Raw genomic sequence first — 13,328 nt, forward strand, 5'->3', positions numbered from 1 at the left:
CATGAAGTTATGACTTAGTGACAGCATGTCTTCGGGTAACTACAAAAAATTCTCAGACACCAGTAACTATGGCTCGTCCATGTGAAATTACGTATCTTTGAGATCTGTGTCCTATCAAAGCCTGTTAAATCTTACTAGAATCCTCCAAGGTGAAAACTTGTCAGCTGTTACTGTTTCAACATAAGAATTTAGCCATAAATCTCACTTGTCTATAGGAACCTTCAAATTAAATGAAATGTGTACTGAGTCTGCAGACATTAGGAAAAACAGGTCTTACTGATGAATCTGTAGGCTGGAGTATGGACTAACCCGCAGAAGTGGGATATCATGTCCAAGTGGACAGCGGAGCAGGACAGTGCAAAATGCAGAATTCAAGCAAAACAAGTAGGCTTATCTTGGGTCTGTATCCCCCTAGGGCACACTAGCCAGAGGAGGGAGTTCAAGTCACAGGGAGGCTGGCTGGAAGCCAGGGAAACAAAAGAGGTGTAAGAGTGGGCCAGAAGCAACAAACAGTGCTATGAGTTCTTGCTACTTTTTAAAAGATGGCTGAAAATATTCCTTGCAGTCCTCTAGAAGCAACCTGACAGAACTGAGTCCTCAAGGTGAGAGTCTAAATTAAGTGTTGACATCCTTTCCTAGCATGCTGGTTTTGATCAATGTCTGTTAATTCCTTTGAAGATTGTTGTCATAGAACTGAGGCAGGGAGCAGGGTGGGGGGCGAGTTGAAGGAATTGAGATGAAAGAAGCCCCACGACTTTTATTCAATTAACCATTTAAATAAATTATTTTTTTCTCCTTCCTGGAAAGAGTAATGTAAGAATTTTTCTCCCTTGAGAAGGCCAGGCTTAGGCAGTCTGGAAAAGGGAGTGGAGTTGGTTGCCACACAGCAGGAGAGATGTAACTGTTATCTACCATGAATGTCCACCCCCCTGTGGACTCAAAACATTCTCCAAAAGTTGTTGCTTACAGATTTAACTAATTTCAAAAATAATCTTTATGGTGCATCACTGCCCCAAGTCATTTACATTTTTTAGAGTCATCTTTACACAAGGATAGTCCATATCCTATGTAACTGTGTTAACTTTCTTGTCCCGGAAATGGGAATCTGGCTGTTTAAAGAAGTCTTTGAGTGAAACATTTTGTAGGATGACTTTCACTCTCTAATTTGCCTGCATTTTAAGTCTGCCTTTTCAACTAGGCAGTTTATGAAAGGGGGGTGACCTTCCATCTGATGGAACTGTGGCCCTTCCGTGCTCTCCGCTTTGCGTTTGAAGTCAGTGGTCACGATGTCTCACAGAATGGAGACAGGAAAGTTGACAGGGAGCAGAGTTCAACAGATCCCTTTGACTCTCAAGGTGCAACTCCACTAGCGCCCACCCACTGCCTCAGCCCTTCTTTCAGAAGAGGTAACATTGCCCCTCCATCCACAGCCCCCTTTGTTACACCTCAGAAACTGCCACCAGCAAATGTGAAGGTGCCTCCGAAGAAACAAAAGTCAAAGGTATTCATAGTTCTATTACAGGAAGAAAAATGTTTTGATTTGCAATATTGTCTGTGAGATTTTTTTGGTAATGTCTGCATATTACAGTGTGCCTCTCACACAGAAATAACTGCTATTTCAGCTGCTGCTGGGATTTGTGTCATGTCATGTTACATGTTTGCTGTTTTAGGGATCAACCTAGGGCTTCTTGTATGGTAGGAAAGCACTCTTACCACTCAGCTACATAGCAAGCCTCTGATTTTAAAAGGGGGATTATTCTGTAAGTCAGTTCCACCATGACACTTTCCATGGAGTCTAAAATACTGAGTCCTCCTTTGTGAGGTTCACAAAGTAGCTGACTCCGCCCATATTACTAGCTGGTCAGGGGTACAAGAGTCCAGGATACAAGTTATTGTTTTACATCCAAATTTGTGTTGTACAGGCTTGTCACTGTGCAGTAAACAAAGTCCTCCCGCCTTACACAGAAAGCCCTAGTGAGGAAAAGAAAGGGGTTCTGTAGTTCTTCAGCATTAGCACCTCACAGTACAATGAGACTCGTCCTTGTGACGATGGCCCCAGTTTAAAGGTGCTGGACTTTCTAGCTTGCTTTCTTATGCTTTTGGGTCACAGACGAATTTATGATCATTGAAACTTTTCACTACAGAAAGGAGACAGCTGGCAATGTCTTTTCTGGCTTAGCGTGTGCTGCTGCTCTCATGAGGAAAGAGAGAATTTGGAGACTGGCCCCAAAGAAATTAATCGTGCTCTGTCTCTACAGAAGACGGTGACCCATCCTTCCCAGCCTTCATCTTTTATGCCCACTTCTCCCTTGAGAGGTTCTCAGTGTTTCTTCAGTGCTGGTGGGCTGTTTCTCCTTAAGAGATTTCTAGACTATTTATGTGGTAGCGTGTCATGTGACGCCCCAGTTGCCATGGCAAATATTTATGTTTCATGAAAAATGTGAGTAAAAAAATCAATGTAAATGGCCAGATCCCAAGACAGACAGGCCTTCGGGCGAGTGCTTGGCTTGCTCCATTATTGTTTCAAATTCAGCTGTTTAACAGGCTGTGAGAAGGCCATAGGCTAATGTGCCCAACATGAACAGGCGGAGGCACCTGTTTTAATTCTCACCCTGCAAGCACTCAGGTCCCAAGTTTTATAGAGAACGGATCTACAGGTAATACAAATACTCTGACTAGCTTTTAGCCAGTATGCGGTTTACTTCAAACATTTTTTTTAGAAATGATGGCATATTTTCTGAACTCTAATTAGCCCTGGCTTTAATCCCCTATTACTACTAGCAGTAATGTTAAAAGACTGTAGTCCCAGATTGGTACAATATTTCTGAATTGAGTCTTCAGTGGTAACTGTAATTTTTCATATACTTTGTAGAAAGTATACCGTGCCTGGAGTTAAAGGGCTAAGAGAAAGATGCAACATGGCATGCTAGGGCCAGCTCAGACCATGGTCGGGCTCTGCCACCTGGCAGGGTGGTGCCACATGGGGAAGCCCTTTCTTGAAAAAGCTTCCCCATTGTTCCCTAGAAGTGGGAGCAGCATCTGACCATTGTTATTTTTGTAAATATTTACTTTGTCAAACTCTTTCCTCAAAGCAAACAGGGCTTGGCCAGCAGAGCTGGTGTGGGGGTGGAAAAGGTCTTTCAAGCATTAGCTCAAGCCTGCATGGAAAGAGGGGACAGGCTGGCCCAGCGGGAAGCAGGGAGGGGGATGGGCTCTGAGCCTTTATTTGTTTTGTTAAATTGCCCAGGAGAGTTATTTTGATTTAAACTGTGTCTCATTCTTCATTGTAGGGAGGAGACCAAAGGTCAACAGGCCATCAGAAGGTTTGTAATTTGTGTGACTAGTTGAAATTTGGGATCTGTCACCTGATGTCCCTTCCTTTTGCTTGAGGGCAAAAGTATGGGAGAGGCTGCCTGACAGCTGGGGACAACAGCAAAAGTTCTGTGGTGTTTCCTTTATAAAAGAAATAAGGTCATGTTTTCAGAAGAAAAAAACAACTGTGGTTCACTTAAAGTGAAAAACCTTTCTTTGCCCTGGGACTGGATCACTTCTCAGTCTTTAATCCAAACAAATGGTTTAGCATTCTCAAAATCTGGCTAAATCACATCAGCTTATAACCTCAATTAAAGATTTTCATCATTTAAAAGTACACTTCAAGAATAAGATGCTGAAAATAAATTCAGTTGTCTCCAGCATGTATTTACTTACACAAGTGCGTGCTTGCACATGTATGTGTGTGCTTACATATGCAAACATGTGCGCGCGCGCGCACACACACACTGCATTCGTGATGTGGTAGCTGGGGATGTGGGATTTAAAGCTAAACTAACCACAACTAATGTTAACAAAAAAAAAGTTTAAAAATTGAAATAGTTCCCACAATACAGCAAGTTCATGCCAGCAAGGACTTTTCCCCTGGCCCATGCACCACCACTACCACCCTGCGCTGGATTCTCCTCTGGGAGTAGAGAGGAACTGGCTTTGGCAACTCACTTAAACCTGGCTTTCCTGTCTGACAAGAGGGGATGTGCCTCCCTGTTGCAAGGACAGGTGAGTTCATGTGTGTGGAAGTGCTTTTTAAGAGTCTCTAGTCAGCCTTCCTTTCTCAGTGATTTTCTTATCAGTAAGAATCTCTCTCTGGGCTCACTTTTACTCCTGCAGAGCTGACTGCAGACAGTTCTGAACCTAGATACATTGCTCCTAGATAAACTGATTGGTGCAAGTGGCTCCTTCCTCTCGTTCCCCTGACTTATTGTGAGGAAACTGCGGGTGGATTTACAATGGCTAATATGCACTGAGCATATCCTGTGCATGTGGCACTAAGTGACTGAGTGCCTTCTGTACCCACTGAGCCTTCATGACAACCACAGAACCATTGCTGCCATGGTAAAGGGCTGACACAGTGAGGCTTGCCACATACCAGGCTAGGTAACCTTTTCCCTGTGGGCTGGTTCTCCAAATATTACTGCTACTATTTCTGTACAAGCAGCTAGCGTACTAAGCATTTACTCTGTGCCAGGCTTTGTACCTAACATCTCACTTCGTTATTCTAACCTCCATTCCTGTGGAGGAACTGCAGAGAGATGACGTCATCCAACTGCTTAAATGACAGACCTAGTATACAAAACTGGACTGTGTAACTCCTAGAGCTCCCATTAGAAAGCTTTACAAATCTCAATCATTGTTGATGAAATCTTTCTAAAATATATTACGTCCCTGCCCTTCCAATATGATTCAGCATTTTCCCTCTCCCATGTCATGTGTGCAGATGATCCGGTCTGTGTCTTTGTTTCCTTCCATATCTGACAGCAGCTGTTACCTCTGCTGTCATATCTGCTCTATCAGTTCTGACTTTCACAGCCTTTTCCAGAAGTTAACCAAGTAGCCAAAACTCAAGAGGACAAATAACTGAAATTGTCAGGCTGTCTTAAGAATCCAGAGAATAAGCGGTAGTAGAGTTCGTAACACTAGTGATTTCAAGAAAGTTGAAGAATCTTTATTCTAAATCTGTTTGTTCTGCAAATAAATCTTTTGTTATCTTAAGGCAGACATATTGATAGCTCTGTTAAGATCTGCTTCATATTTTGATCATTAACTTCATGGGTACAGCAAACATTTATATCTATTGAACTATAGGAGTATGAACTAAATTTGTATGTATATTTATTTTTGGGAAGAGGGGAGATGAATAGGACTAAAAAGAAATACAGAGGAGACTTGAATTATAGATAGGTAGACATACACATGTATTTATATAAAGCAGAGAAGACAAAAAATTAAAATGTGTCTATGGTAGTTTTACAGTGCTAGGATTTGAACTCAGGGCCTCATACTTGCTAGGCAGGTGCTCTAACAGTTGAGCCACTCTGCCAACCCTGTTGTGTGTTGGGTTTTTTTGTTTTTTTGAGATAGGCTCTCTCGAACAATTTGCCAGGCCTGGCTTCAATCTGCAATCCTCCTGATATCTAGGATTGTAGCATGAGCCACCCATGCCTGGCAGATTTTATATTATCCTCTGAATGTTCAAAACTTTTCTAAATTAAAATCCAGCAGTAAGATTTCTTTTACTACAGAAAGAATAGGTTTGGGGATCTCATTAACTTTTTGCCTGGGCTGGCCTTGAAATATGATCCTCCCGATCTCTACCTCCCAGGTAGCTGGGATTACCCAAGTAAGCCACTGCACCCGGCCTCTGTTTTCCCTCTTTACCTTCAAATTATATTATGTTTGAAGAAAGCATTTCAGGCTTTATAATAAATACTTTGAGAGTCACTAGATGCCATCTAGCAGCACTTTTGGCTGTAAGTTGTTCTATCTGGCAGGGGAATAGTCTACTTCTTAGAGTGCAGGGTGCTCCCTGGTTGACTTTGCTAGGCAGGCACTCTTACCTCTTGAATCACTCCGGCAGCCTCCCCACCCCCCAGTTGGCTTTATATTCCAACACAATCTAGTAGCCTTTTTTGTCTTGCTTGAAAGGTTAGAGAGAGGTCAGGTTTTACTTTGACAAGAATTAGAGCTCTGCAACCTGGAGATTCAAAATGAAGTCCAAAGCCAGGTAGTGCAGTGCATGCATGAAATCCCAGCTACTCTGGAGGTGGAGGGAGAAGGATCAAGAGTTGGAGGCCAGCCCAGGCAAAGACCCTATCTTAAAACAAAACAACAAGGGCTGACAGAGTGGCTCAAGAGGTAGAGTGCCTGCCTAGCAAGTGTGAGGCCCTGAGTTCAAACCCCAGTACTGCCAAAAATTTAAAAAATAATAAAAGAAGATCCAAACAACAATAACAAAAGAGCTGGCAGCATACCTCAAGAGGAGAGTGTTTACCAAGCATGCCTGAGGTCCTGAGTTCAATTCCCAGTACCAAAAAACAAAAAGTATGGTTATTTTTTCCTCTTTTAGACTCATTTTCTCTTGTGAAACCTCATTTAAGGAAGAAGAGAAAAAACTTTTGAAACCATTTTCCCCACTTCATTAGACATTGCTACCTTCACCTGTGTGTTTTTGACATTAAACTTTCAAAGTGAATTCACTTGACAAGAAAAACCTCAAGGACTGCTTTCCTGTCTTCACAGCACTGTCTGCTGCACGTTGTTAGAGCCTGTGATCAGCGATTTTGCTTCTATACACCTGATGAAATGTTGGAGTATCAGCAAGCCACAAAATAATCTTTACTTTTTAACTTTATCTCTTTCATTTAACAAATTATGACCTGAGCATTCATAAAATACTTGGAAAGTTCAGAAAAGAGGAAAAAAAAGCAAGAGTTTTTTCATAATATCTCAACCTTTTGGCATTACCCAGGCTTTGGTATAAGCCTTTGTCTGTGTCAAACTATAGATTTCACTGTGAGTTTCCTCTTTCTATCTAAAAATTTGTCACAACCCTTTACAACTCACTATAAAACATTTTCGTGGCTATATAATATTCCATATTAAAGATGTACTATCATTTTCTTTGCCATTATACATTGCTCAGCATTAAATTATAAAGGCCAGCTCACATGATCAAGAACATCTTTGTGCTGTAATACAGTCCAAGTGACTATGAATTTAAACTTTTTTTTGGTTGTGGAACTGGAGTTTGAACTCAGGGTCTCTTGTTTGCTAGGCAGGAGCTCTACCACTTGAACCACTCCACCAGCCCTGTTTTTTGTTAGGTTTTTTTCAAGATAGGGTCTTTCGAACTGTTTGCCTGGGCTGACTTTGAACCATGATTCTCCTAATCTCTGCCTCTTTAGTAACTAGGATTACAGGTGTGAGGCCCTGGCACCCAGTTTATGAATTTAAATTTTAACATTTGCACATTCATTCCTTTAACTAGCCTTATTGACTTTTTACCATGTGCCAGGCAGTGTGCCAGACAGTGGGACACAGCAGTGAACAAAGGTAATGTCAGAGGGAACAAAGGAATGGTCAGTACTACAAGAAACAAAGCAGTGACCTTATGTAAGTGTAGAGGAGTGGCAAGGTGGAGCATTATAAGAATCAGCAAACATTCAAGTGATCTGTGATCAACAGGGTTGCTACATACACATTTTCCTCAGGAAATTGAGTTTCAAGCTTTACTTTGGTGGAAATAGTGTGCTTTTTGAGCTTCTCTCCTGTACCAATGGAGAAAATACTGCTGGGTCTCGGCTCAGGAGCTGAGACTCAGGCTGCTTTTGGTTCCCATCCTGTCAGGCTTCCTGGGCATATCCCCAGCAGAAGCAACCCATCCATCATAACTGTCCCAAGTGGTCCTTAACTGTGCCACATTCTCTCAGAAAATATTCGAAGGATAGTAGAAAAGGTCAAATCAATGCAGCAGAAAGTAAAATGTTCCTCTTTCTAGAAAAGGAAACTTCGCATTTCACTGAAAATAGACTCCGTGTATTTAAAATGCCCTCCTGGTGTGTTCCGTTTGATCTCTAGCAGAATTTGATCTATTGGGCGTGTTCGTTACATGAGTACACATCTGAGGTGGGGATTTTTCTCCTCAGGATGTGTTCCAGAGGTCAGGAGAACTCATTTGAATAATAAAACCTTTCGAAGCAATTGCAGGAATTATTCCTAGGAAATTGCTAAGCGGCCTTTACACTCTGTTCTTTTCTGTTGTGTGGCTCTGCTCAGTGAGTTCTCTATTTTTGCCTTTTTGTTCTTTTCACACAGCCTAAGGACTAAGACTCTCATTTTTAATTGACACTTAAATCTTAGGCAGTTTCTATGTCTTGTCATCTAAGGACTATTTTTGTTGACATGCAGACCCCTGAATACTGGCATATCACTCTTTGGGGTTTTCTCCTCAACAGTACATATCAGGTGAAATGGGCAATTTGTCATCTATTTTTGCTTGAAAGTTGCTTAAATAATTGTGTATATAAAAAATGGAAAAGGAAAAAGAAATACACTGGGTCTTTTTCATGGTGCAGGAGGTGATGCCATTGGAGATAATTGTCTTTGATCTGATGGTTTACCAACTCCAGGAGTTTATTAAAAAGGGTGTACTTCTGGAGGGGTGACACATTAAGTCAGAAAGGCAAATGATGTGCCCTGAGTGAAGCCCACAGAGGAAAGTGGTGACAGACCAGATTCCAGGTCTTCTGGCTTCAGATCCATCACTCCTCCACCATACCATGTCATGTCCATTAGTGCATTCATAGGGGTCAGCATAACAAGTTGCTTTCTAGTCTAGCAAATAAGAAGCAGCAGAGGCACGGCTGGCTCCGACGTAAGAGGTGGTAGCAGAAAGGCTGAGCAATGAGAGCTAAGCTCAACAAGGGACATATGGAGAGTTCTGGACAGCTAGCCTGTGAGCATTGGTGGTATGGAGAGAAGTGTGGGTACGGCATGGAAGAGAGCACCACAAGGGAAAAAAGAGGGACTGGAACAAGGTGATGGGAGAGTAGCAAGGACAAACCTTACCAGTAATTCTTTCCTTTAATTCTTTATGGATTGAGATATTTAGGAAGAGGATTTTTTTCTTATAATAACAAAACTACTATTTTAGAAGTTAAGATCCTGGTCTAGAGAAAAGGTTAGATCAAAAAGAATTAACCTAGAAGGTAACACACACGCACAGGAAATTAATGCGAGTCAACTCCCTGTATAGCTATCCTTATCTCAACTAGCAAAAACCCTTGGTCCTTCCTATTATTGCTTATACTCTCTCTTCAACAAAATTAGAAATAAGGGCAAAATAGTTTCTGCCCAGTATTGAGGGGGTGGGGGGATGAGAGAGGGGGCGGAGTGGGTGGTAAGGGAGGGGGTGGGGGCAGGGGGGAGAAATGACCCAAACCTTGTATGCACATATGAATAATAAAAGAAAAAGAAAAAAAAATAGAAGTTAAGATCCACCAACTAGCTGTATGGTCTTAGACAAGTCATTTACCTTGTCTGAGCCTCAGTTTCCTCGTCTATAGTAGTGAGACAGTGACTGGAGCTGAGCCTCTTCACATACAGTATAATCATCACAGAAACTCTTAGGGGACCTCTCTTTTTTACAGATGAGAAAATTAGATTCAAAGAGGGTAATAACTTGCCCTACAGGGTGTAGCACATCGTGGCAGAGGATGGATTTGAATCCAAGTTAGTTGGACTTCATTGCTGAGGTTTGTTTCCCTGGGTCTATTGAGTAAAAGGCAAGGTTAGAAACCTTCAGGATGCCTCACATTTTAATATTGAAGCTAAATCTCTGAACCCTGATTAAATCAGCTATCTCTCTGAATATTGTTGATACCTTTTGAGTAATTCTGGCCAGTTGAGGTTCTGATGTTTGTTTTGTACAAAATCAACACAACACGGACCTTCACCAAAGTTAAAAAACAGAGTGAGACAAATGGCATGCCTAATCATTGGGAAAAAATGAAGACTCCATCTTTGAGGGACACTGTGTCTTTCTCTGAATGTAATCTTTTACTTGGAACAGTAGTGTACAGGCAGAACTCACTCTTTTCATACATTGCATTTACCTAGATGGATTGCTATTAGCTGGAAAGTGAACATTGGCTCATAGATTCGAATCCATGTTGGATTTTCCCAAATGCTTGACTATTTATTACTGGGAGATCTTGCTTTTATTCCATTTAGGGATCCACTTTAATTCTATACCCACATGCTGTCCATATATGAAAACCAAATTTTTCATGAAGAAATTCAGCTTAGTTGGGTATGGAGTACTTAATCCCTGCTTTTGGGAGGTTGAAGCAGGAGGGTCGAGTTTGAGGCCAGCCTGGGCCACATAGCCCAGGATTTTATCTCAATAAACTACAACAAAAGAAAAAAAAAATCAGCTTAGAAATATTGTCCTTTTTTCCAAAAGTTTTCTTTGTGGTAGTTATTCCTAAATTTTAAAATGCAATACTGGGCCTTTGTTGTTGTTGGTTTCTTTTTTTTTTTTTTTTTTTTTTTGCTTCACATCAGGTCTTACTAACATATGTAATCATCATGGCTTCCTGTTTTTTGCTTTACATTTAGAATTTTCCCTAAATAACTGCTCCAGAAACTCAAAGCTACCTAATTAGTGATTGTACTTTGCAGATGAAGAGCATTTCCCAGCTAGTTGACTCAGTCAGAGAAGAAAGCTAGTAATAGGGCTACAGCCACAGGTTTGTGCTGTGTGGGGGCCAATTTGTGAGTGCAGGCATGTCACAAAGGTAAAGAAAGGGGTGACTGGGCTCCAAGAAGGACCAGGTGGGAATGCAGATGTCTCAACAGATATCCAGCCCACTAGGAGGAAAACATTTTGCTGTTGAGTCAGTAATATGACATTGGGAGTGCAGCAAAGCTTTGTTTACTTTCATAAATGAAAAGGAAGGGAGAAGCAGAGGGAGGGAGGAAATAGAAGAAAGGAGACAGGAAGAGAGGGAGAGAGAGTAAGAGAAGAAGGGAGGAGAGGAAGGAGGGAGGGAGGGAAGGCCAACAAATAATACTAGACAAGTCCATGAAGCTGAATCAAGAAGACTAGCAGAAGGAGCCAGAGCCTGAAGCTTGGCCTGACCTTTAATCAGGGCTCTTATTCCTGGCAGATTGGGAGCAGCTTCATCTTTACCTGCTCAGTGGATCTCACAATGCTGATGCACCACTTTAATTTGGGAAGCCTTTCTCTTGAGAGGCATGTCTTTTCTTGTTCTAAGTCTAAAGTACTCCCGTGTGTGGCATTCTCGGTGACAGATGTACTACAGTTATGTGATAGCTGACTCCAAACCCAGAGATTCCTAGTGCCTGAGTGGTCTATTTGATGTCCAAGAGTGACTTTCCTTTGAGAGCAGGTCTTTGCTGGGATATCATCCAAAAAGGTAGGACGGTGTAATCCCTTTGTTCTAAAACAGCCCCTGTTACATTCTGCAACCCCAGCCCTCCAAAGCTATTCTACCAGGAGGTCTAAAATACATTTGCTGATGTACATAAATACTGTAGACCAGCCGGAGTAAAGGCACTGTCTGAGAAAGAGACTTGAGTCCTCTTTCTTCTGAACTTCCTCCCAACGTTGTTCCATTTTCATAGGTGGTCCCAATTCCACACAGTTCTCTGTAAGGATAAGGAATTTCAGAAATACATTAACATCTCCAAGGAGACAGATTCTCTGGCAAACCTTCCATCCATAGCATTGCTTTCTGTAGGAGTCTCAGAGTCTGATGATGGCTCAAACATGGGACTGGCAGGACCAACCAGCTCCGTGCATGTCCATCTGTGATTATTTTGCACATCTATTTCTCACGGATGAAAACTGTCATTCCCTGAGTTCTAACCTTCCTACCATCGGAACCAATTCTTGAAGGGAGGCAGCAATGTAGCCATGGGCCATTTCTGTTGAACATGTGCCACTTGTCTTACACTCAGAGTCACAGCTCCTCCTGCCAGCACCAATGTCTGCCTAAGGGGGCATTAACGTGTCTAGCTCTCTCTTGCCCATCCAAGACAAGGGAATTTACTTCTATCACCACACAGTTTGCATTCTCTCTTGGTGTCCTGATTATATCTGAAAGGGCCAGATTCTTGATGAGAAGACTTTCCCCATCATTCTTAGCCCTTATAACAGCTCTTAAGTTAACTTGTATAGTGCTATTTAAAGTTGGATTCTAAAGTTACAGAAAAATTTACATTTTAGACCTATTACTTGAAATGCCAGTGTAATTATTCTACTACCCAGAGCCAAGAAAAGAAAAACAATTTGAAGATTTTTTAAAATTTTTCATTGCTATGTTTGTTTATCGTGCCTTTATTGGTGCATGTATCTCTTGACTTATTTTCCTCTTACTTATCTTTCTGCCTGGTATTTGCTACTTTCAATTAACATTCATTTGGTAAAGATGGAGCATGAATAATCTAATACAGGAATACTCACTCAACCCAGTGCTGTGGCACAATAGTTATTGATAAATTAACTAGGATTTTTTTCTTTGATTTTTTTATAAGAAAAAGTTTTTAAAATGTGGAAAGCAACATCATCTTATGTTTGGTAAAGATGAGCTTATATATCTAAAAACATGGACATACTGAAAACAATTAATTCCCTAAATCCAAGAAAGAAGAGGCCATCGTCATGGAAAACTAATACCTGACGAACTGAAACCCCTCCATGCAGCAGGCCCCTCTGCCCAAGGCGTTAGAAGCTTCAAAACCATGGGGCAGAGTGTCTGTTTTTCTAGTGCAACAGTTTTCCATAATTGAAATGTAGTGGGTTTGCAGTGAACAACAAAATTTTCTTTTCTTGTTTTTTTTAAAGTGTCGAATACATTATGTTTTGCTGTTGTCATCCAAATCTCTTCTGGTTTGATTTAAAAATAGAATTTATTCTGTTTTTAATATAGAAAAATATAAAAAAAGAAGAAAATTTACCACCACCACATTCTTTAAGGCCCCTCTTTTTTTTTTTTTTTTTTAGTAGTACTAGTGTTTGAACTCAGGGCCTCACACTTGCTAGACGGGCGCTCTACCACTTGAGCCACCCCGGCAACCCTTTTTTGTGTTGGGTGTTTTTGAGATAGGGTCTTATGAACTATTTGCTGGGGCTGGCTTCAAAGCACAAACCATGATCCTCCTGATCCCTGTGTGAGCCAGCAGTGCCCAACTAGACTACCCCTCTTGATATTTGTAAGTAAAAATAGTGCTTTTCCATAACTTAAATTTTCAGTCACTATAGATGGCAGCACATTGAAAACCCAGTGCCTCTTTGGCTTTGTTTGTTATAAGGTTGCTGACTTCAGTGTACTTGTGCACAGTTTCAGACATGTCCCTAAGAGGACATTAGGCTTAAGAATAAAGAATTTTTGTCAATAGAAATGTAGAAATGACAGAGGTAGTAGTACTCAACATGGTGCTTCCTGTGAAAAGCACCACTGGATATTAAGAGA

General features: G+C 41.3%; 1 protein-coding gene across 10 annotated transcripts in view; it reads left to right on the top strand.

Moving 5' to 3' along the window:
- Iqch (IQ motif containing H) overlaps nucleotides 1-13,328 on the top strand; it is a 246,002-nt gene that overhangs the window by 113,740 nt on the left and 118,934 nt on the right. For 5 of the 10 annotated variants that reach the window (XM_074066284.1, XM_074066275.1, XM_074066274.1 and 2 more), the window contains 3 exons: nucleotides 1,431-1,501; nucleotides 3,291-3,323; nucleotides 3,874-4,050. The exons of 1 other annotated variant lie outside the window; for it this stretch is intronic. In XM_074066284.1, coding sequence (XP_073922385.1) covers nucleotides 1,431-1,501; nucleotides 3,291-3,323; nucleotides 3,874-4,050 — 281 coding nt within the window. The remainder of the gene's footprint in view (nucleotides 1-1,430; nucleotides 1,502-3,290; nucleotides 3,324-3,873; nucleotides 4,051-13,328) is intronic. 4 more of the 10 variants (XM_074066279.1, XM_074066281.1, XM_074066276.1 and 1 more) reach the window with 3 other exon arrangements.

This window comes from Castor canadensis, chromosome 2, assembly GCF_047511655.1.
Source record: "Castor canadensis chromosome 2, mCasCan1.hap1v2, whole genome shotgun sequence".
NCBI classification, from domain to species: domain Eukaryota; kingdom Metazoa; phylum Chordata; class Mammalia; order Rodentia; family Castoridae; genus Castor; species Castor canadensis.